This window comes from Pecten maximus, chromosome 1 (assembly GCF_902652985.1).
Source record: "Pecten maximus chromosome 1, xPecMax1.1, whole genome shotgun sequence".
In the NCBI taxonomy this organism is placed as follows: domain Eukaryota; kingdom Metazoa; phylum Mollusca; class Bivalvia; order Pectinida; family Pectinidae; genus Pecten; species Pecten maximus.
Genome location: NC_047015.1, coordinates 19,510,993 through 19,537,355, shown reverse-complemented (window position 1 = coordinate 19,537,355; position 26,363 = coordinate 19,510,993). Strand labels below are relative to the sequence as shown.

The 26,363-nt window shown below is 37.2% G+C and overlaps 1 protein-coding gene across 3 annotated transcripts in view; it reads right to left on the bottom strand.

Annotated features, from left to right (window-relative positions):
* LOC117327142 (neutral ceramidase-like) overlaps positions 1–26,363 on the bottom strand; it is a 155,626-nt gene that overhangs the window by 71,374 nt on the left and 57,889 nt on the right. For 2 of the 3 annotated variants that reach the window (XM_033883996.1, XM_033884002.1), the window contains exons 9-12: positions 26,207–26,288; positions 25,847–25,965; positions 25,316–25,410; positions 19,919–19,958 (exon numbers count right to left, since the gene is read on the bottom strand). In XM_033883996.1, coding sequence (XP_033739887.1) covers positions 19,919–19,958; positions 25,316–25,410; positions 25,847–25,965; positions 26,207–26,288 — 336 coding nt within the window. Of the gene's footprint in view, positions 1–10,804; positions 11,183–12,222; positions 12,309–15,065; positions 15,120–17,780; positions 17,919–18,940; positions 19,037–19,477; positions 19,577–19,918; positions 19,959–25,315; positions 25,411–25,846; positions 25,966–26,206; positions 26,289–26,363 lie in introns of those variants that run through there. The other variant, XM_033884010.1, reaches the window with a different exon arrangement.

Here is a 26,363-nt window from a genome sequence, read left to right as displayed (position 1 = left end):
GTGTTTGTCTTTGATATTCTTTTCTTTCCAACTAGATACAGGAGATACTTATAAATGAAAGTTTATCCTGCCGACGACGCCAATGTAACGTTTCGCCCCCTGCTCCCGTATTTCCAACCCAGTTTATGTAGATAACCTTTATGGTAGAAATACAGAAACAGAAGGGGTTACATAAATTTAGGTTCGCTCCTGTCCAGTATCTTGGAATTAAAGTAAGTTGACAAACACGTCAAATACAAACAGTGGTACATTTATTATTATTAAAACGGATATATCAGATACAATACATAACTTTTGATACTGTTAGCCACTCTCACGCTACTGGTAATATTGTGGGCGATATGACTAGAGCAATGGAGGGTATTATCGTCAGTTTAAGTATGACTGCTTCATTACCAGTGAATACTGTTCATAAAAATAAAATAACTGTTGTAGGTTAAGCTTAGGCTAGTGTTGTGTTTACCCGAGTCTGACTCGTTGAGCGTTTGTCACTTATACGAGGGAACATACTTTATTTGTATTTCCGGCCGAACAGAGGCAGTTATCGTCAGGTGGAGGCAGTTATCGTCACCGTCAATATTTTCATGCGTTTTGAAATGTTTCTTGTTATAAACACAAAAAATATCATGTCTACGTTTAAAGAACATGCATTGATCAACAAAAAAAATGCATTTAAACCGTTAAACAAATATGCAACCGGGCAAATATCGTTGTCGGAAATGTTTTGGGTTTCTGCACGTGCTGCCCGAGCTTTCAAGCACTTTGCAACAGTTAACATTACATTCAGCATCGATGTTACGTATGCTAATACAATATTACGATATCAATAAATAACAGATGAAACTTGGAAGACACAGATCAAATACTGACCAAACAATTGGGTCTTCTAAAAGACTAGGTTATTTATTTCGATTGTGCAAAACTGACGATAACTGCCTCCAGTGTACCAAATTGTGGCAGTCATCGTCAGGCCGATTTACGGCATCAAAGAAGCCCGTATGTACATACAACGCGGGTCAACTTAGCAGACGCGGCGGAACTTCACATGTATCACAAACATTCCAATGTTTGCTTCGAGATTTGGATATTGATAGGAGAAATATGATGCACTTACCTTATTAAGTGACGTAAGAACATCAGAAAATTATGACATGAAGATTATTAAAATATTTAAACGTAAATATTATCTGTTTGGAAACTTTGTCTGAATGAAAATAAGGCCAGAAACGTTCTAAAAAATCACAAATTTGTTCAATGAAAACAACAGCAATTTGACTTCAACATTTAATGAAATATTCAAAACTTCTGTAAAAACTGACGATCTGACGATAATACCCTCCATTGCTCTACTTTAAATATAAATATAAGAAATAGTAGTTGTTGCCCATTTCTAATTCCAGTTACTTCCCTTGGATCGTGAACTATGATCGGCTATTAATTTTGTTTGGTATATGTAATGATTACGTAAGGACTGTTTGTATATCTGTTTCCTTCTTTAACTATATCGTCTGCTTTTGGGAGTATCCCATCATGCATCACGTCAGTCTTGGTTGCAAAGGTAAACAAAAGCTTCAACAGACCTTTCCATGCCTCAAATACCCAAAACATCGCTAATAATGATTAGTGTATCGTTTTTAAATGCGTACCCATCGTTTTGGTGGTACAGAAGACATTCTGTAATGCAAGTCTGATACCGGATCTACACGTCTGCCTGCTCGTAGCGGTCAGAGAAAGGGAGTCGGTTGCTGATGTCTCGGCCGGCTTTTATACTTTCCGCCGGGACTGCATCAGCCAATCAACGTCGAGCAATGACGTCATCTTCTGGAGTCCGCCAAAGTGTAAACAAACGCGGAATTCACTCACAGAATTTCGCAGAATAACCATGTTTGCGGTGGGTGTACATGCATAACACAATTATAAGTAACTTAATAACATCCCGAAGGATCCAGGCATGCTTCGTTTACAATATAAGGTAAGATAATTGGTCTGGAATTGTGTCTGAATCTAAGTTGAGGAATCTCGCCATTTTGAACGGCATGCTCAACCGGCAAAGCGTGGTAAGGAAAGTTGTCGGAAATTTCTCTTATGAAATACGTATTTATGTCGGGCTCATTTCATGTTATGATATATATAGATAATCTACGACTGGTAGACTGTAAATTCGTAACATTATCCTCGCGTAGCAGCAGGCACGTTGCCTCCGAATGTGTCATTTATAGGGAGTGGTGACCGAGCTCCCATTTCCTGTTCGGTTACCAGGTATGTTTCATTCAAGACAGATATGTACTATGCAGTATTGTGAAACATCTAAGATTATATGCAATAATTCCTTATTATTTCCATATTCGGAATCCATGGGTTCCTGCCTTTATATACAAAATGTACTATTTTCTGGTTTGTGGATATTTATATTAAATATCTCCATGCAGATAATCAATTACGCCCGTCTGTGACTACCTAAAGAATGAATCTTGTTAGTGTATGGATCGCGAGGTGAAAATCGCATTTATTTTACGTTACAATTAAATCTGACCTCTAGGGTACATATTTACAGTGGCGCCGAAGTGTCACTGTAAACTAAGTACACTCATGTTATACTAATAATACTATAAACCGGAATTAGTAGGACATAAACGTGACATTGATATAAATGATTTACATGTAAATCACACCTGACTCGTTTGGACGATGAACTATAGAAAACAGACAGTATTTCCCCCCATTGATGTCGTCATTTTGTAAAGCTTTTTGATAGGATCGAACTTTAAATCATCCAATCTCGCCATAGGTAGGGCCGATGTTTGTCGGAAGTCCAATATCCTTTATTGTCTTTATTATCTGAAATAATGTTGTAGTTGTCTTGGCGTTCACTATATTGTGAGTAAACACTTCGCGGTTGGATTACAGTATGTAATTTTGACCCCTTTTGACCCCACCCTCTGCACCCAGGGGTCAGTTCCTTCCGTTATAAAATTTTGAATCCCTACCCAATAGGATGCTACCAGTCAAATATGAGCTGTTTCATAAAGAAGATGTTGTTCATATCAATTTAGCCAAATTGACCCTTTTTGACCCCACCCAAAATTTGTACAATTTTGAATCCCCACCCCATGACCATGCTGCCATAGAAATGTGAGTGATATCCATTGCTTAGTTTCAGAGAAGTTGTCTATATCAATTCTGCCAAAATGACCCCTTTTGGCCCCGCCTCTTAGCTCCCCGGGGGTCAGCTCTGTCATATACCCCAAGTATACAGTTTTGAATCCCTACCCAGGGGGTTGTACCAGGCAAATATGAGCGATATCCATAGCTTAGTTTCAGAGAAGAAGTTGTTTATAGCAATTTAGCCAAATTGACCCCTTTTGGCCCCGCCCCTCAGGCCCCAGGTAGGTCGGCCACACCATTAGTACACTTTTGAATCCTGGCCCCAAAGGGATGCTCAGTCAAATATGAGCAATATTTATTGCTTGGTTTCAGAGGAGAAATTGTTCATATCAATTTAGCCAAATTGACCCCTTATTGCCCCGCCCCTCAGCACCCAGGGAGGTCGGCCCCACCATTTGTACAATTTTGAATCCCCACCCCATGACCATGCTGCCATAGAAATGTGAGTGATATCCATTGCTTAGTTTCAGAGAAGAAGTTGTCTATATCAATTCTGCCAAAATGACCCCTTTTGGCCCCGCCTCTTAGCTCCCCGGGGGTCAGCTCTGTCATATACCTCAAGTATACAGTTTTGAATCCCTACCCAGGGGGTTGTACCAGGCAAATATGAGCGATATCCATAGCTTAGTTTCAGAGAAGAAGTTGTTTATAGCAATTTAGCCAAATTGACCCCTTTTGGCCCCGCCCCTCAGGCCCCAGGTAGGTCGGCCCCACCATTTGTACAATTTTGAATCCTGGCCCCAAAGGGATGCTCAGTCAAATATGAGCAATATCTACTGCTTGGTTTCAGAGGAGAAATTGTTCATATCAATTTAGCCAAATTGACCCCTTATTGCCCCGCCCCTCAGCACCCAGGGAGGTCGGCCCCACCATTTGTACAATTTTGAATCCCCACCCCATGACCATGCTGCCATAGAAATGTGAGTGATATCCATTGCTTAGTTTCAGAGAAGAAGTTGTCTATATCAATTCTGCCAAAATGACCCCTTTTGGCCCTGCCTCTTAGCTCCCCGGGGGTCAGCTCTGTCATATACCTCAAGTATACAGTTTTGAATCCCTACCCAGGGGGTTGTACTAGGCAAATATGAGCGATATCCATAGCTTAGTTTCAGAGAAGAAGTTGTTTATAGCAATTTAGCCAAATTGACCCCTTTTGGCCCCGCCCCTCAGGCCCCAGGTAGGTCGGCCCCACCATTTGTACAATTTTGAATCCTGGCCCCAAAGGGATGCTCAGTCAAATATGAGCAATATCTACTGCTTGGTTTCAGAGGAGAAATTGTTCATATCAATTTAGCCAAATTGATCCGTTATTGCCCCGCCCCTCAGCACCCAGGGAGGTCGGCCCCACAATTTGTACAATTTTGAACTCTGACCCCAAAGGGATGCTCAGTCAAATATGAGCAATATCTATCGCTTGATTTCAGAGGAGAAGTTGTTCATATCAATTTAGCCAAATTGACCTCTCTTGGCCCCGCCCCTCAGGCCCCCGTGGGGTCAGCCTCACCATTTGTACAATTTTGAATCCCCATCTCACAGTGATCATATCAGCCAAATATGAGCAATATCCATTGCTTGGTTTCAGAGAAGAAGTCGTTTATATCAATATAGCCCAATTGACAACATTTGGCCCCGCCCCTCAGGCCCCTGGGGGGTCAGCCCAGTCATTTGTACAATTTTGAATCCCCACTCAATAGTGATGGTACCAGGCAAATATAAGCAATATACATTGCTCTGTTTCAGAAAAGAAGTCGTTTATATCAATATAGCCCAATTGACCACATTTGACCCCGCCCCTCAGGCCTATGGGGGTCAGCCCCATCATTTGTACAATTTTTAATTCCCACCCCATAGTGATGCTACCAGGCAAATATGAGTGATATTCATTGCTTGGTTTCAGAGAAGAAGTCGTTAATATAAATATAGGTATATTGACCCATTTTGGCCCCGCCCTCAGGCCCCCAGGAGGTCAGCCCCACCATTTGTACAATTTTGAATCCTCACCCCATAGTGATGCTACCAGGCAAATAGGAGCAATATCCTTTGCTTGGTTTCAAAGAAGAAGTCGTTTATATTAATATAGCCAAATTGACCCCTTTTGGCACCGCCCCTCAGACCCCTGGGGGGTCAGCCAACCATTTGTACAATTTTGAATCCTCACCCCATAGTGATGCTACCAGGCAAATAGGAGCAATATCCTTTGCTTGGTTTCAGAGAAGAAGTCGTTTATATTAATATAGCCAAATTGACCCCTTTTGGCCCCGCCCCTCAGACCCCTGGGGGGTCAGCCTCACCATTTGTACAATTTTGAGTCCACACTCCATAGGGATGCTTCTGACAAAATTTCATCAAATTCTGATCAGTGGTTATGAAGAAGAAGTCAATTGTTGACGGACGGACGGACGGACGGCAGACGACGGACGGACGGACGACGGACGCAACGGTGTGGCATAAGCTCATCTTGGTCCTTCGGACCAGGTGAGCTCAAAAAATGCTTCGTAACGTTTACACAGGGTCGTCGACCAGTATTGTCACCAGCTAGCATCACATATCAGGAAAAAATCATATTCTCAGTTATAAGCAAGCAAACTGATCGATACACATTTTTAGGTCACCTGAGACGAAGTCTCAAGTGACCTATTCCAATCGCCTTTTGTCCGTCGTCGTGCGTCGTGCGTCCGTAAACTTTTTACATTTTCGACTTCTTCTCCAAAACCACTTAACAAAATTCAATGAAATTTGGCAGAAAGTTTCTATGGCTGAAGGTCAACCAAAATTGTGAATTATATGGTCCCCACCCTCCAGGGGCCTGAGGGGTGGGGCCAAAAAGGGTCAAATTGACTAAAATTTCAAAAATCTTCTTCTCTACTCTCAGATATGGTGGAGTCAAACACTCTTTATAGATGAAAGGGTCTTGTGGTGCTTTACCAAAATTGTGAATTGCATGACCCTGGGGTCTCACGTTTGCCCCTGGGGAGGGGGTAAACTTTACTATAGTTTATATAGGGAAATCACATTTTTGACTATTATTTGTTGGATTTGTATTGGAATTCATTCTAACTTGTATCAAATTATCAGCATGGGATGACACTTTGATGGTATGTACATGTTGGCCCTGGTTGACCCCCAGGGGCTGGTGGGCGGGGCCAAAAAGGGTCAAATTGACTGAAATTTCAAAAATCTTCTTCTCTACTCTCAGATATGTTAGAATCAAATACTCTTCTTAGATGGAAGGCTCTTCAGGTGCTTTACCAAAATTGTGAATTTCATGACCCTGGGGTCTCACGTTTGCCCCTGGGTAGGGGGTAAACTTTACTATAGTTTATATAGGGAAATCACATTTTTGACTATTATTTGTTGGATTTGTATTGGAATCGCATTCTAACTTGGTTCAAATTATCAGCATGGGATTACAGTTTGATGTTATGTACATGTTGGCCCTGGTTGACCCCCAGGGGCTGGTGGGCAGGGCCAAAAAGGGTCAAATTGACTGAAATTTCAAAAATCTTCTTCTCTACTCTCAGTTATGTTAGAATCAAATACTCTTTATAGATGGAAGGCTCTTCAGGTGCTTTACCAAAATTGTGAATTTCATGACCCTGGGGTCTCACGTTTGTCCCTGGGGAGGGGGTAAACTTTACTATAGTTTATATAGGGAAATCACATTTTTGACTATTATTTGTTGGATTTGTATTGGAATTCATTCTAACTTGTATCAAATTATCAGCATAGGATGACACTTTGATGGTATGTACATGTTGGCCCTGGTTGACCCCCAGGGGCTGGTGGGCGGGGCCAAAAAGGGTCAAATTGACTGAAATTTCAAAAATCTTCTTCTCTACTCTCAGATATGTTAGAATCAAATACTCTTCTTAGATGGAAGGCTCTTCAGGTGCTTTACCAAAATTGTGAATTTCATGACCCTGGGGTCTCACGTTTGCCCCTGGGTAGGGGGTAAACTTTACTATAGTTTATATAGGGAAATCACATTTTTGACTATTATTTGTTGGATTTGTATTGGAATTCATTCTAACTTGGTTCAAATTATCAGCATGGGATTACAGTTTGATGTTATGTACATGTTGGCCCTGGTTGACCCCCAGGGGCTGGTGGGCAGGGCCAAAAAGGGTCAAATTGACTGAAATTTCAAAAATCTTCTTCTCTACTCTCAGTTATGTTAGAATCAAATACTCTTTATAGATGGAAGGCTCTTCAGGTGCTTTACCAAAATTGTGAATTTCATGACCCTGGGGTCTCAGGTTTGCCCCTGGGTAGGGGGTAAACTTTACTATAGTTTATATAGGGAAATCACATTTTTGACTATTATTTGTTGGATTTGTATTGGAATTCATTCTAACTTGGTTCAAATTATCAGCATGGGATTACAGTTTGATGTTATGTACATGTTGGCCCTGATTGACCCCCAGGGGCTGGTGGGCGGGGCCAAAAAGGGTCAAATCGACTGAAATTTCAAAAATCTTTCTCTACTCTCAGATATGTTAGAATCAAATACTCTTCATAGATGAAGGGGTCTTATGGTGCTTTACCAAAATTGTGAATTTCATGACCCTGGGGTCTCACGTTTGTCCCTGGGGAGGGGGTAAACTTTACTATAGTTTATATAGGGAAATCACATTTTTGACTATTATTTGTTGGATTTGTATTGGAATTCATTCTAACTTGTATCAAATTATCAGCATGGGATGACACTTTGATGGTATCTACATGTTGGCCCTAGTTGAACCCCAGGGGCTGGTGGGCGGGGCCAAAAATGGTCAAATTGACTAAAATTTCAAAAATCTTCATCCCTACTCTCAGATATGGTAGAATCAAATACTCTTCATAGATGGAAGGGTCTTAAAAATGTAAGGTGCTTTACCAAAATTGTGAATTTCATGACCCTGGGGTCTCACGTTTGCCCCTGGGGAGGGGGTAAACTTTACTATAGTTTATATAGGGAAATCACATTTTTGACTATTATTTGTTGGATTTGTATTGGAATTCATTCTAACTTGGTTCAAATTATCAGCATGGGATTACAGTTTGATGTTATGTACATGTTGGCCCTGGTTGACCCCCAGGGGCTGGTGGGCGGGGCCAAAAAGGGTCAAATTGACTAAAATTTCAAAAATCTTCTTATCTACTATATGTTAGAATCATAAATACTCTTCATAGACTGACCCCATTAGGACTGATGGGTGGGGCCAAAAAGGGTCAATTTAGTTGACCGAAATATTTCAAATCTCAGGTGACCGTTAAGGCCCTTTGGGCCTCTTGTCTAATTTCCCTGCTTCATAAACACCTGCTAAAGCCCCGATCCGCAGCAAGCCAATAACTGACAATGTCATCATCAGTTAGTTCAACTTCAGTAGAAATAAAAAATAAAAAAAAATAACTAAGAAATAGAAAATAGTTAATGCTAGCATTTAGAAGTAGTGGCAAACTTAAAGAAAAATAATAAGCATCCATAAATCAATAACGCGAGTTTACAACCGATACAAGTACAGAAACTATATATATAAAGTGACATACAATGTACATCGCACGGCATAAGGGTGCATATCGTGATCATCATATCCTTTATGCATTCTTTATATTGATTTGTAGATATCATTTTCTCGAAAACAACATTCCTCAGTATCGAAAATAGATAGCGTGGAGTTTGTTCAGAGGAAGGACGAGGCTTTCTCGGTTATCATTGACATTTCCAATATAACGATAATAATTTTAAGTTTTTATACACTACTTGGACAGTTTTCCGTTTTATCGGATATCCGTCCAATTGACTTATGAACTACCAGGTTAATACAATTGTGCATCAGGTCACCACAAGTCGCGTGCCAGATAATAGATCCGAATCTGTATTAATAACGACGCCAACGTTCTCTAAGGTCAAGCACTACGGATTAACAATTTAATTGGCGCTGGGTGTGTATGCCATCGTTTATTGGCGTTTCCCTATTGTAAATTTGTACTACCGTGCATCTTGTCTTAGAACTATCCAGAATTAAGATAAGTGTTCGATTGAAACTGGCTTCATAATAATTTTCCTGACGATACGGAGTGTATTGGAGACTGAAGACACTCCTCCTATAGGAGGAACGAGTGTTTCCGCTTGATTAGTCCTGACGTCTTGTTATAACTCATAGAAGTGCATCCCGAGTCATACAACACAGGCTAATTATCCAACATATCTATCCATATGGAAATTGACAGCAAATAAGATTAATCTGATTATATATCTGTCGCTATAATGGTATTAGGACTAGTTTGTCCCCTGTACTTTGTAATAGATCGTACATGTAATTCGGTTGTCGGCTTGTTTGTCTGCTGTCAGTGCTAATGAGCGCGATAGGATACGCTTTCTAACTCAGTTTAGTTGTGCGATATTTCACTGTACGCAAGAATACGTCAGATAGCCAAAGTACGCGCTCTGCCCTCCATTTACTTATTTTGATACCATTTCTCAGCATTTCTGATCACCAGTGATTTAATACCATACATGTACATCCTTATCCTTGATTATAGTCTTGTGCATTGAACTAAAATGTAATGATTTCTATCTCCAATTTCAATATTAAAAATTATTTCTAAAATATGATTTAATTTATCATATGAAGACTGGCTTATTAATTTTGGGGCTAGTTTTTTACCCATATATGAAATTCCATTTTCCAGTATGCACAAGAATTATACGACTACATTCAGGATTTATCTATTCGTTGCTTTGTGCAGTGTGTCAAGTGACCTCCCCTATTTTGGAGTTATCCCCCTTTGCACAGTATATCCGGCAGACATATTTGGAGTAGCTACTGAGAAAGGCGTGAATCCCTCTCTACACGCGGGAGTAAGTTCTCTACACGCGGGAGTGAATCTTTCTTTACAAGCAATGAGTTGGAATGTAGGTCATACTTGAGAAATGATACCCGATTAACAGCATTCTTAGGCACATGAATTAAGGATCACAATCGGCTGCTTTCTGTCTGCTGTTCATTCACAATCAGCTGCTTTCTGCCTTTCGTATATATCTACCCTTAGCAATGAACACATATGTAGCTCAGATCATGTCGGTCAGCAGAGGAGAGTTAAAATGTCAGCACAAGGCAATTATCATTCCAATGTCATCAACACCAAACAATTATCGCCCCAAAATCAGTCAGGAAATAAAACACAATTACAAAACCAAAGTCAATTATAACACATGCTATATCACCGAGAGTCAGTCTATCACCGATAAACGAGTCCTCACTGGCAAACTTCATTTACAACACAAAGTATGTCACCCTAAAGTCAGTGACAACACGAAGAATGTCACCCTAAAGTCAAGTTACAACACAAAGATGTCACCCTAAAGTCAGTTACAACAGAAAGATGTCACCCTAAAGTCAGTTACAACACAAAAATGTCACCCCAAAATCAGGTACATGACATAATATGTATCCAAAAAAATGTTACAGCAAGACATGTTTTTACACCCCAAATTAAGGTCAATCAATACAACACAGCATCCCATACACTGGTTCATTGTATCTATAGTCATATGGACATTTATATTTTGTAATAGATTTGTTGGAGTAATATATTTATGATATTTGCTGTAACATTCCAGAACAATCTATCATATTTATGAAAATTTCAATGATATAGTTTTCCAATTTATTGCCAACCTTCATTGCTGTAAAACAACTCATTTCTCTCATCATATAATTCTATATAAATGCATCATATAATTCTATATAAATTAAGGAAATAACTCAAAACATAACCATTGAAAACAAAGGCTATCAACATAATCACACAATAGGTTTGGTAACAAAACATTCAATTCAGATCATAATATCAAGCTGTAACAAGGAAGGATGGTGTTTTCCCTGAGAATGGGGTGATTTCTCCAAACAGGCTTTTGGAATCCCCAAAGTACTGCAGCCTGTAGGTACCGGGAGCCTGATCAGCAGGGATATCCCATATAATGGTAGCCTCACTCTCCCTCATTAAGATTCTTGTCCGGGCCCAGTGGAACCTGAAACAGCAGTAATCATTATATCAAATGGCATACATTGCATATGTATCTAGTATCACTGTATGATAGTCTGTATATCTACACAATACTATGTTTATATCTCATACATTATATCTAGTATCACTGTATGATAGTCTGTATATTTACACAATACTATGTTTATATCTCATACATTATATCTAGTATCACTGTATGATAGTCTGTATATCTACACAATACTATGTTTATATCTCATACATTATATCTAGTATCACTGTATGATAGTCTGTATATTTACACAATACTATGTTTATATCTCATACATTATATCTAGTATCACTGTATGATAGTCTGTATATTTACACAATACTATGTTTACATTTCACACATTTCTCTGTTCCCAAGTTCATTTTTCTAAATGACAAAGTCTGACCCAAACACACAAAATTTAGAAAAATAACAAGAAATTCCAGAGGCACTTTGGTACACACAATTGAATGGTCTTTTTTGTGTCTATGTAGGACTGATTTTTTTATTTGATATTTATCATTTGATAGGTAGAAGAACTTGATGTGAACAAGAAATAATGATAACAAACTTCAACTGTCAAATTTAAAGATTTTTCTGTCAGCCATTTTGTTTTCCTGACTCAAAATTTAATGGCATGGCCGTAACTATGGACTTAGGGGAACCTACAGTAATGTACAAAGCACTTCTCAAGAAATAGCAACAACAAAGTTCAACAGTCGTGAAATAGAGATAACAAGAAATGTTTTCCAAAGATGGACCATGGACATACAAATATAAGGCAATTGTAATAACTAAAAACTGCTTCAAATTGTAAAATGGGCTACCGATATTCTCCCAAAAATAGAGTAAAATTATAACTATTCTAAATCACTAAATTGTCTTGATTACTTCCTGCGAAGCAAAAGTTCTTAATGTTGATGTTTACACCATCACCAAAAAAATAAAATAGAATAACAACTTCATCAAGGCGAGGCAAAAATACTACAAAGAATTGTAAGTGTTTATCTGTTGTATTGATTGTCAGCACTTACTGAGTACACCACTGACTGTCCTTGTAAACCACCTCCCAGTTGTCTGTAGACACTAGATGTTCTACTGTGAGGAATGTCCCCTCAGCCTACAAAACAACATCAAATGTTTAATCATTGAGACCACTGTGTCGTATCCATAAACAGTTCAGTGTACTATCACTGAAACTGTATCAAACAGTGAAAGAAGGGAGATAACCCTTACAACTTAACTTGTGTCGAAGGTTATACCTGTTATTAGATGTCAATTTACAACAGTGAAAGAAGGGAGATAACCATTACAACTTCACTCGGTTCGCAGATTTTACCTGTTATCAGATGTCAATTTGAAACATTAATTTCATGTTAACAAACTTCATATTCAACTCGATTGAATTATCATCAAATCATGAAAAAAAGATCACTTTAACTTCACCATTTATATTATTAGATTACTCCAACTCAAAACATTTGGCTTCATCTAAACTGAATATTCTAAATCTATGTTAATTGTATGCCTAATATGATATATTGTCAATGTTAAAAAAAAGGTGATGATGTGACAATGAATAGACAGGAATTACTGCACCACATCACTAAAGATATACATTCTAACAACACGGTCTCATCTGTACAGCAGTGTTTTTCAAAACATGGCAATACTTCATGTTATCATGAACAACAAGTACAATCAATGATTGCGAAAACTCACCGATGGCAGCAATCACACTATGAATTCATATTTTTATGTATGTATAAGCATGTCATTTTGAAATTGTATGTCACATAATATCGCCTAGACCTCTAATGGATGTATAAACCAAATAAGAAGGGTGTGGACTTATATTTTTTGACACAAAAACCCACTTTAAAGATTATGGGGATTATTTTTGGAAAGCTTGTAAGTCCACACCCTTCTTATTTGGTTTATACATCCATTAGAGTTCTAGGAGCGATATTAAATGGTAAATGGTAAAATGCCAAAAATAAAATCACAAATATTTTCTGCATGATTTTGCCATAATATCACTCCTTGATCTCTTATTATAAACGAAATAAGAAGGATGATAGGTGTATACTTTTGGACTTACCCCCAAAAAACTTAAAAGTGAGTTTTGGTGCCAAAAACATTAAGTCAAGAAAATGGTAAAGTGCCAAAAAAATCACAACTTCTTTCTGTATGATTTTGCCATAATATCGCTCCTAGACCTCTAATGAATGTATAAACCAATTAAGAAGGGCATAAAGTGTTTACTTTTGGACTTACAAACTTTCCAAAAACTTACCCCAAAAAGTTAAGTCCACAAAATCATAAAATGCAAAAAAATCACAATTCTTTTCTGCATGATTTTGCCATAACATCACTCCTATACCTCAAATTAATGTATAAACCAAATAAGAAGGGCATAAGGATAGAATGCTTCAATATCAATGAAACATATAATTACACTTTAAAAAATCTATTTCGTTTTATATTCTTGTTAACAACAGAAAATGAAGAGAAAATATTTCGTTCGAAGTTACTCCATAATATTATTCCAAATGGTGTTTTACTAAAGAGATGGAATATTAAGTTACATGAAAATTGTGAAATTTGTAAAACTGAATGTTGTGGTATTGACCCACTTTGGCATCACGTTAATCAATCGCTAATTAGACTTGGTTATACTATCGATCTAAGGATTTTAAGGTATATAGTTATTGGGTACAAAATTGTTTATACAGCCTATAACGATATCAACAGCCTTTTATCACTTATAGGGTTTGTTATATACAAATGGTATCACCTCAGTGAAACAAGAACTAAATATGTGGATATAGTTAAACTTTTTAAATACGAATTGAGAAGGAAGCTTTATCTTAAGTATTACCAACAAATGTCATTGTTACACAATTTTGTGTAAAACAGTATTTTAGTGAAGTAAATGAAATATCAGACATGTTCATGTATCAAATATGGAAATTGTTGTATGATATAAAACATAATGAATTGATTAATACGAATAAAAAAAGAAGAAGAAGAATAAAAATATCAAGCACAATGATGAGAACAAAAAGAGAATGAAGACATCAGCTAATGCAGAACTTAAAAACAATTTATTATGATATGACTAAAAAAGTTCGAAATTGATTTATTCCAAGTTGTCAGTATGATTGTAAGAATGTGTACTATATAGAGAATATCAGTCAGTGTGCTCGGCATTGGGTCTACAATGTTTACATTTTGTACATTATGTCTATAGTTTGTTTCAACTATTTGTGTTATCCTTCTTTCATTTCTATTGTTTATACATATATCCAAGATTGCTCAAAATATGTTTGTACAGGTTTTGTTTTGTTTTGTTTTTTTTTGTTCTGCATGTGTGCAATGTTTGAAGGCAGAGAGTCGGGTTTTGTCATTATAAGTATAAATATAATGTGTTCGGTATGGTGGTTTTGGTTTCGTGTTCTTGTCTCCGTCTAAATAATGTATATCAATTTGTTGTCCTTGTAAAAGCGAGGTGTACATGTATTATGAAGTGTGTAAGATGAGTGTCAGCATGAGTGTAAAAGAGAGAAAAACATGTTTAATGGACAAATATAATTTCTGCAAGCTGAAAGTCGAAAACAAATATATATTTTCAGTTCTGAGTGCAAAAAAAAAAAAAAAAAAAAGAAGGACATAAAGTGTATGCTTTTAGACTTCCAAGATTTCCAAAAACTTACTCCAAAAATTTTGGGAAGTCGACGCCAGAGTGACAGCATTGGCTCTTGGTTACTTGTAACCGGTGAGCTAAAAAGTAAATTGTATTACAAATACATGATAATTGTCCGATGTTCCCTCCTGTCAACAAGTTTATGTTAGATTAACAACTAGTGTAACTTACCCGTCTGTTGTTCCGTGGATGGGCTGCAGCAAATTTAGCCTGAACTCTTGTGCCCTAAAAATTGAATGAATTTGAAATTGCTTACAATATCTAATTATCAAAAAAGAGGAGGTAAATGAAGATAACCAAAATATGTAATACAAGAATTATGTGTAATTGTATATGTTGCCTGTCCCACTTTGTAACTATCTTGATAAAGCACTCTCTTCTAAGTCCAGAAATTTGAGGTTTTTACCCCCAAAAATACAAAAATCGTAGAAATGGCAATAAAGGGTGTAATGCGTTCAGCTACATCATACGATACACCTATCCAGCTTTTATAGCTTGTCAGAAACAGCCTTATATACAAGAGCTTAATGCAAAACCTTAAAGTGATTTTTTCCCCACAATTTTAAATTTTTTAACCAAAAAATGCAGAAATCAATGAAATATTTTAAGTATAGTAGACTCTATTATCCATACTTCATCTATGATTGACGTTTTGTTGGTCTAGTTTTGTCAGAAACCGCTGAGCTAACCACAAAACCTTATCAATGCTGATGCCGCTCCCACAAAAGCAACGCCTTTGTAATGCCTTTCCTACATCCGTCGTAGGTGAAATAATATTATCAACACATGAGGAAAAACCTGATATTGTCTACTAGAATAAACCCTACACATTCAGTCTACTAGAATCAACCCTACACATTCAGTCTACTAGAATCAACCCTATGCATTCAGTCTACTAGAATCAACCCTACACATTCAGTCTACTAGAATCAACCCTACACATTCAGTCCACTAGAATCAACCCTACACATTTAGTCTACTAGAATCAACCCTATACATTCAGTTTACTAGAATCAACACTACACATTCAGTCCACTAGAATCAACCCTACACATTCAGTCTACTAGAATCAACACTACACATGCACTCTACTAGAATCAACCCTACACATTCAGTTTACTAGAATCAACCCTACACATTCAGTCTACAAGAATCAACCCTACACATTCAGTCTACTAGAATCAACCCTACACATTCAGTCTACTAGAATCAACCCTAAACACTCAGTCTACTAGAATCAACCCTACACATTCAGTCTACTAGAATCAACCGTACACGTTCAGTCTACTAGAATCAACCCTAACCATTCAGTCTACTAGAATCAACCCAAAAGGAATCAACCATCTGTCATTACTTAAGCCAACTAATAGCCTTTACTACTGTGATATGCTATCATGATAACAGGTACTTCTTAGGTGAAGGGTATTTACACAAATATCTAAGGTGAAGGGTATCTTCACAAATATCTAAGGGGAAGTGTATTTACATAAATATCTAAGGTGAAGGGTATTTACATAAATATATAAGGTGACGGGTATTTACATATCTAAGGTGAAGGGTATTTACATAAATATCTAAGGTGAAGGGTATCTTCACAAATATATAAGAGGAAGTGTATTTACATAAATATCTAAGGTGAAGGGTATTTACATAAATATCTAAGGTGAAGGGTATTTACATAAATATCTAAGGTGAAGGGTATTTACATAAATATCTAAGGTGAAGGGTATCTTCACAAATATCTAAGGGGAAGTGTATTTACATAAATATCTAAGGTGAAGGGTATTTACATAAATATCTAAGGTGAAGGGTATTTACATAAATATCTAAGGTGAAGGGTATTTACATATCTAAGGTGAAGGGTATTTACATAAATATCTAAGGTGAAGGGTATCTTCACAAATATCTAAGGGGAAGTGTATTTACATAAATATCTAAGGTGAAGGGTATTTACATAAATATCTAAGGTGAAGGGTATTTACATAAATATCTAAGGTGAAGGGTATTTACATAAATATCTAAGGTGAAGGGTATCTTCACAAATATCTAAGGGGAAGTGTATTTACATAAATATCTAAGGTGAAGGGTATTTACATAAATATCTAAGGTGAAGGGTGTTTACATATCTAAGGTGAAGGATATTTACATAAATATCTAAGGTGAAGGATATTTACATAAATATCTAAGGTGAAGGATATTTACATAAATATCTAAGGTGAAGGATATTTACATAAATATCTAAGGTGAAGAATATTTACATAAATATCTAAGGTGAAGGATATTTACATAAATATCTAAGGTGACGGGTATTTACATAAATATCTAAGGTGAAGGGTATCTTCACAAATATCTAAGGTGAAGGGTATTTACATAAATATCTAAGGTGAAGGGTATTTACATAAATATCTAAGGTGAAGGGTATTTACATAAATATCTAAGGTGAAGAGTATTTACATATCTAAGGTGAAGGGTATTTACATAAATATCTAAGGTGACGGGTATTTACATAAATATCTAAGGTGAAGGGTATTTACATAAATATCTAAGGTGAAGGGTATCTTCACAAATATCTAAGGGGAAGTGTATTTACATAAATATCTAAGGTGAAGGGTATCTTCACAAATATCTAAGGTGACGGGTATTTACATAAATATCTAAGGGGAAGTGTATTTACATAAATATCACATGTCTGTATGACAACAGCCTATACAAAAGCTATATGTACCTAGCAGTACTGTACCAGTTAATGACACATCAATGATTTCACAACAATGATTACCAAGTATAACCATTCCTTTATCTCTACACTTGCCTTTGGTCATAAATAACTGTTATAGACTTCAAACAATACATTTCTCCAACAACAAGCAATACTGAGAAACTTACTTGTTTATAGGAAGGTAGCAGCTTAGATAGTAGAGCTCCAAATCCCTGTGGTGCTGCATCAAATACAACTGGAGGTACAAATACCAACTGTTTACTGATCAAATCAGGAGGATTTGGTCCTGGGGACGACGGCACTCCCTGAAAATGTTAAAAGTTGTCACTCTTTAGAGGGCAGACATCAACTACGAAAGGTACTACATCTCAAGAATTAGCCATTGTATATTTCATACAATACCAGAAATTACATACTTTATGCCAATATCACCCTTAATAGTTTGAGCTTCTGATTTTATCTTTAACATTTAAATCAGATAAATGATTAATTGAATCCCGATAAAATGTTCACTTGCTCAGCCAATATGTTTAGTATGTAAGTTTCAATCTCGTTAAAGAGACTATTACGAGGATGCTGCTCTTTTCATTTGTGGGAAGAAAACAAGTATACAAATGTTGGAGATGTACAGTGTTTGAATATTAGAGTAATGCCAGATACAAATTTTTGTGAAGGGACAGAAGAGTTCCCTATCAATAATATAGCTTAATTTGCAAATGGGAACAAAATGTTTTCCTGTCAAACATACAGCTGTGTACAGGCAGACAAAACAATTCCCTTAGATACAGCTGTGTCAAGGAAGAAAAAAATCCTTGTCAAGCATTAAAGTTTTGTAAAGGTACACAAATATTTTCACTGACAGATACATCAAACTGACATTGTAACAAGGGAGAAGATTTGGCCATAAATTAAGTAATTTTGAAAGCTCCTGTATGAAGCTTACCTTTGTCATATCATTGTCTAGTCCCACAAGCTCCTGTATGAAGCTTACCTTTGTCATATCATTGGCTAGTACCACAAGCTCCTGTATGAAGCTTACCCTTGTCATGTCATTGGCTAGTACCACAAGCTCCTTTATGGAGCCTACCTTTGTCATGTCATTGTCTAGTCCCACAAGCTCCTGTATGAAGCTTACCCTTGTCATGTCATTGGCTAGTACCACAAGCTCCTGTATGAAGCTTACCTTTGTCATGTCATTGGCTAGTACCACAACCTCCTGTATGAAGCTTACCCTTGTCATGTCATTGGCTAGTACCACAAGCTCCTGTATGAAGCTTACCTTTGTCATGTCATTGGCTAGTACCACAAGCTCCTGTATGAAGCTTACCTTTGTCATGTCATTGGCTAGTACCATAAACTCCTGTATGAAGGCCTCCAGTGTGTGAGGTCCGTATATAGTGGATCCACCCTCATATCTTTGTTGCTGTAGTAAACATGTTCCACATTTTTAATACATAAACTGATATTTTTCAGGTTATTCTACTAAGTATATGACTGTTTCTTATAGCTTTGATTACTTTATTTCATATAACAAAAATATTCATAACACTTTTTTTGTTAATACTCTTAGGATAACTAACAGTCTTACATTCAAACAAAGGATGTTTAAGCATGATATCCTGCAGAAACTAAAATTCTTCAAACATTTGCCAATGATCTCCCATTTTTGGTTTTTGAATGTCAAGTAAAGCAAAGTTTACTTCCAATATCCAACTTGCTATTTATTTTTTGATGCAAGATCGCATGTTAGGAAAGATGCTTCTTCAATGATAAAATAAGAATAATGACATTTTATGTTGAAAATAACTTATCAATACTTAATATTTTGAGCACTGTGCATGCAGACATTTGAAATTGGTCCTACCTGATACTCCTCATAAGTGGTAACATAATCAGCATAATCATTGGACAGACCAGCAATTACAGATACTGTATTGGCGGGCAGTCCCCCTTTCACTAGTGCCTGAAACAGAAATAGTTGCTGACTTACTGGTGTTAGTTGTTTGGCGACATGTTTTTTCCCTTCATGATACTGATTATTATGGGGATTCAGCTCACTGATAAAAGTCAGTGTTCTTTGGCCTTGATCATCCCTATAAATAGTCCTCCCTCTATCCTACAATAACAATTCTGTCACAGGTTAATTAGTTCTGGGAGTTGTCTAATTGTACCTTGATCTCTTTCTTGGCTTTGAATTTCCTCAAAGTTTGGTATTATGTAAAGTGAGCTTAAAAGCCTTTGGTGGTGATGAAAGGAGAGGGGGCAGTTAATACAACAGGTTACAAAGTGATTTGTAGAAACTTACTTCTGTAACAGCATTTCTAGTTCTCCTTCCAGACATAGTTCTGGAAAGAAACAAGATATTAATAGATATAGTCTAGACAAGGGATAGGTCAACAATCTACATAGATATGAGAAAGGTGAAACGTCTACATAGATACATATATGTGAGAGGTCGACAGTCTACATAGATATGTGAAAAGTAAACTGTCTACATAGATATGTGAGAGAGTCCAATAGTCTACATAGATATGTGAGAGGCCAACAGTCTACATCGATATATGAGAGGTCAACAGTCTATATAGCTATGTGAGAGGTCAACAATCTACATAGATATGTGAAAGGTCAACAGTCTACATAGATATGTGAGAGGTCAACAGTGTACATAGATATGTGAAAGGTCAACGGTCTACATAGAAATGTGAGAGGTCAACAATCTACATAGATATGTGGGAGGCCAACAGTCTACATAGATATGTGAGAGGTCAACAGTCTACATAGATATGTGAGAGGTCAACAGTCTACATAGCTATGTGAAAGGTCAACAGTCTACATAGATATGTGAGAGGTCAACAATCTACATAGATATGTGAGAGGTCAACGGTCTACATAGATATGTGTGAGAGGTCAACAGTCTACATAGATATGTAAGAGGTCAACGGTCTACATAGATATGTGTGAGAGGTCAACAGTCTACATAGGTATGTGAAAGGTCAACAGTCTACATAGATATGTGTGAGAGGTCAACAGTCTACATAGGTATGTGAAAGGTCAACAGTCTACATAGATATGTGAAAGGTCAACAGTCTACATAGATATGTGAGAGGTCAACAGTGTACATAGATATGTGAAAGGTCAACGGTCTACATAGAAATGTGAGAGGTCAACAGTCTACATAGATATGTGGGAGGCCAACAGTCTACATAGATATGTGAGAGGTCAACAGTCTACATAGATATGTGAGAGGTCAACAGTCTACATAGATATGTGAAAGGTCAACAGTCTACATAGATATGTTAGAGGTCAACAATCCACACAGATATGTGGGAGGCCAACAGTCTACATAGATATGTGTGAGAGGTCAACAGTCTACATAGATATGTGAAAGGTCAACAGTCTACATAGATATGTGAGAGGTCAACAATCTACATAGATATGTGAGAGGTCAACGGTCTACATAGATATGTGTGAGAGGTCAACAGTCTACATAGATATGTAAGAGGTCAACGGTCTACATAGATATGTGTGAGAGGTCAACAGTCTACATAGGTATGTGAAAGGTCAACAGTCTACATAGATATGTGAGAGGCCAACAGTCTACATAAAAATGTGGGAGAGGTCAACAGTCTGCATAGATATGTGAAAGGTCAACAGCCTACATAGATATGTGAAAGGTCAACAGTCTACATAGATATGTGAGAGGCCAACAGTCTACATAGAAATGTGAGAGAGGTCAACAGTCTGCATTGATATGTGAGAGAGGTCAACAGTCTACATAGATATGTGTGAGAGGTCAACAGTCTACATAGATATGTGAGAGGTCAACAGTCTACATAGATATGTGTGAGAGGTCAACAGTCTACATAGGTATGTGAAAGGTCAACAGTCTACATAGATATGTGAAAGGTCAACAGTCTACATAGATATGTGAGAGGTCAACAGTCTACATAGACATGTGAGAGGTCAACAGTCTACATAGATATGTGAGAGAGGTCAACAGTCTACAGATATGTGAGAGGTCAACAGCCTACATAGATATGTGAGAGGTCAACAGTCTACATAAAAATGTGAGAGGTCAACAGTCTACATAGATATGTGAGAGGTCAACAGTCTACATAGATATGTGAGAGGCCAACAGTGTACATAGATATGTGAAAGGTCAACGGTCTACATAGAAATGTGAGAGGTCAACAGCCTACATAGATATGTGAGAGGTCAACAGTCTACATAAAAATGTGAGAGGTCAACAGTCTACATAGATATGTGAAAGGTCAACAGTCTACATAGATATGTGAGAGGTCAACAGTGTACATAGATATGTGAAAGGTCAACGGTCTACATAGATATGTGAGAGGTCAACAGTCTACATAGATATGTGAAAGGTCAACAGTCTACATAGATATGTTAGAGGTCAACAATCCACACAGATATGTGGGAGGCCAACAGTCTACATAGATATGTGTGAGAGGTCAACAGTCTACATAGATATGTGAAAGGTCAACAGTCTACATAGATATGTGAGAGGTCAACAATCTACATAGATATGTGAGAGGTCAACGGTCTACATAGATATGTGTGAGAGGTCAACAGTCTACATAGATATGTAAGAGGTCAACGGTCTACATAGATATGTGTGAGAGGTCAACAGTCTACATAGGTATGTGAAAGGTCAACAGCCTACATAGATATGTGAAAGGTCAACAGTCTACATAGATATGTGAGAGGCCAACAGTCTACATAGAAATGTGAGAGAGGTCAACAGTCTGCATTGATATGTGAGAGAGGTCAACAGTCTACATAGATATGTGTGAGAGGTCAACAGTCTACATAGATATGTGAGAGGTCAACAGTCTACATAGATATGTGAGAGGTCAACAGTCTACATAGACATGTGAGAGGTCAACAGTCTACATAGATATGTGAGAGAGGTCAACAGTCTACAGATATGTGAGAGGTCAACAGCCTACATAGATATGTGAGAGGTCAACAGTCTACATAAAAATGTGAGAGGTCAACAGTCTACATAGATATGTGAGAGGTCAACAGTCTACATAGATATGTGTGAGAGGTCAACAGTCTACATAAAAATGTGAGAGAGGTCAACAGTCTACATATATATGTGGGAGGCCAACAGTCTACATAGATATGTGAGAGGTCAACAGTCTACATAGATATGTGTGAGAGGTCAACAGTCTACATAAAAATGTGAGAGAGGTCAACAGTCTACATATATATGTGGGAGGCCAACAGTCCACATAGATATGTGTGAGAGGTCAACAGTCTACATAGGTATGTGAAAGGTCAACAGTCTACATAGATATGTTAGAGGCCAACAGTCCACATAGATATGTGAGAGAGGTCAACAGTCTGCATATATATGTGGGAGGCCAACAGTCTACATAGATATGTGTGAGAGGCCAACAGTCTACATAAAAATGTGAGAGAGGTCAACAGTCTACATAGATATGTGGGAGGCCAACAGTCTACATAGATATGTGTGAGAGGTCAACAGTCTACATAAAAATATGAGAGAGGTCAACAGTCTACATAGGTATGTGAAAGGTCAACAGTCTACATAGATATGTTTGAGGCCAACAGTCTACATAGAAATGTGAGAGAGGTCAACAGTCTACATAGATATGTGTGAGGTCAACAATCTTCATAGCCATGTGAGAGGTCAACAGTCTACATAGATATGTGAAAGGCCAACAGTCTACATAAATATGTAAAAGGTCAACAGTTTACATAGATATGTGAGAGGTCGACAGTCTACATAGATATGTGAAAGGTCAACAGTCTACATAGATATGTGAGAGGCCAACAGTCTACATAGATATGTGAAAGGTCAACATCTCTACATAGATATGTTAGAGGTCAACAGTCTACATTTAAGCATTGAACTGTTACCAAATTGTAGCATACAGTCGATATGAATACAATTTGGGTGACAGATAAATAGAATGTCGCCCGTTAGGGCGACATGAAATATTTATCTGTCACCCAAATTGTATTCATATCGACTGTATACTACCATTTGGTAACAGTTCAATGCTTATATTTACATTCATAAAGATTTTTTATTTACTGTAGGTTATGACGCGTTTAAATTTGCCGCTTACCCTATCACTGACGTCACCAAGTTCAAATACCGGAACAGCCGAAATTTCCAGAAGGAATAATATAGTCCCTGATGACGTTATTAATAGCAAGCACATAAGATCGTTTTTGTTCAAATTTGGCTTTATTTTTTAGTTCATATACGCTGGTAGGTAGCGTCAAATTGTTCACAATTGCATAATTTCTGATTGTTTTAAATCGAAACCGTTTTTTCTGCGCAATGATATAAAGCTAACATTTAGAAGTGATGCGGCTTTGAACGGGCATTGCCCAGGACAGACTCGATTCCTCGGAATCACTTATGTTTCTATCGTCTGGATTTACGTTATTTTAAGAAGAATATCGGCGTTCAGATTCTAAATGAAAGTCGTCTTGACAGTAGGGGAAAACGATTCCAAGGATATTTCGTTCGAAACAGATTCCAGTCTAACCGGTCAACTCAGTGTCGCTAACTTAGCAGACGATTTTCAACTTCATAGGGGCTCGATTTTGTAAGGTAGGCCTTTGACATCAGTGAATAACCACAAAACTAAAATCCAGTAGGCCTACACATATTCAACCGGAAACCATGTCGATACTCCCGATATTTATACAAGATTGTTTTCATAAATACATTACTTTTATTGTTGTCGTATCTTGCATTTCTGAAAATTCTGAACGAGCCCCTGTGAGTGTGACGACATTTACAATTTGATCATATTTCGTATAGATCAAGAATTGCACTTATAGTAATTTCGTATTGACTACATTTTTCTAATTATAAAATAATACTCTCATAACTTGTGACGTTGCTTTATTTTTCGTTGTGGCTTCTGTAAATAAATGCTAGCATTCCAAAGCTCTACGCCGAAAGTAACTGGCGGCCATTGTTTAACCTACAACACTTGGAGCTGTATTCCTACATTGACCGAATCACTGTAAATTGTAGTATACAGTCTCATGAATACAATTTGGTTTACTAACGACATATAGACAAATGCAACACAGAATGTAAATATAGATATGTGTGAGGCCAACAGTCTACATAGAAATATGAGAGAGGTCAACAGTCTACATAGATATGTGAGAGGTCAACAGCCTACATAGATATGTGAGAGGTCAACAGTCTACATAGATATGTGAAAGGTCAACAGTCTACATAGATATGTGAAAGGTCAACAGTCTACATAGATATGTGAGAGGTCAACAGTCTACATAGGTATGTGAAAGGTCAACAGTCTACATAGGTATGTGAAAGGTCAACAGTCTACATAGATATGTGTGAGGCCAACAGTCTACATAGATATGTAAAAAATCAACAGTCTACATAGATATGAGAGGCCAACAGTCTACATAGATATGTGAGAGAGGTCAACAGTCTACATAGAAATGCGAGAGGTCAACAATCTACACAGATATGTGAGAGGTCAACAGTCCACATAGTTATGTGAGAGGTCAACAGTCTACATAGATATGTGAGAGGTCAACAGTGTACATAGATATGTGAAAGGTCAACAGTCTACAGTACACACAGACACTTTGATATAAGGGAGAGATATGGGCAATAGTCTACAAAGACAAAATGCTTGGCATTGAAATGCCTTACGTAAATTCAGCAGGAACAGCTAGAATGGCCAACTGTCCGATCCTCAGAATCTGTACATCAACAATTGATGGCTGCCAGGCATAGGGAAAGCTGATCTGTAAAACAGAGAGTACTAATGGGCTACTGATAAAGTACAATCCACTGAAGTGTGTGTGGGCAAGGACAACCTATGTAATATATAGAGGATATCGAATGGTTTCCCTTTTATTATAACATACATTTCACAAGTATGACAGAATATTAATATTTTCGTGAAAAATATGAATTGTTATATTCAACGGGAAACCATTCAATATCCTCTAAATTTTTCACTGGCAAAAATGCAATAAAGATAATTAAATAATTAGAGACTTTCACACTACTGATTTTGATCCAAAATATCAATCGTCTTCTACTGTTACTAAATGTTACTTTCTGAATTTTATGACCAATTGCATGTAATGGTAGGGTGAAACAGACATAAAACAATATTAATTTATACACAGGTAGCTTGGCTACCAGTGATATGTCAGAATAAGGTTCATTTTATACCTCTCCTGTATCCAATAAGATTGGCTTTGGGTGATGGCATGTCACTTGCTCCCCGGAAGGCGCTGATATATAATTTACGATAGTATTCCAGAAAGGATTTCCAGTTGTGTCACCTTTCACTAGAAACAAAGAAAAGGTTAATAGGGACTGTGCAATCCATTGTACTTGTTAAATGTTCTATAAAGGAATTGTTTCGTCGAGGAATTGGATTTTATATCGATCCAAACATTTAATATAACACACAGGCCAGAACATAAATCAAACACTTGTCTGTGGATATCATTAACCCGACATATCTTTGAGGCATGATCTCATATTGTCCTGACATCAATGACTGGTAACAAATTACTAACAACTTACTATGGTCGAAATTAAATGCACCTGGCCCATCTGTTGTTCCTGCAGCAAAACTATATCCCATAGCAGTTTTACAAGTCTTCACCTGTAATGAAAATATCAACTTGAGACTTTTTTCTCTTGTTGGTGATTGTACCTTTAAATTTGTGGCTCATACAAC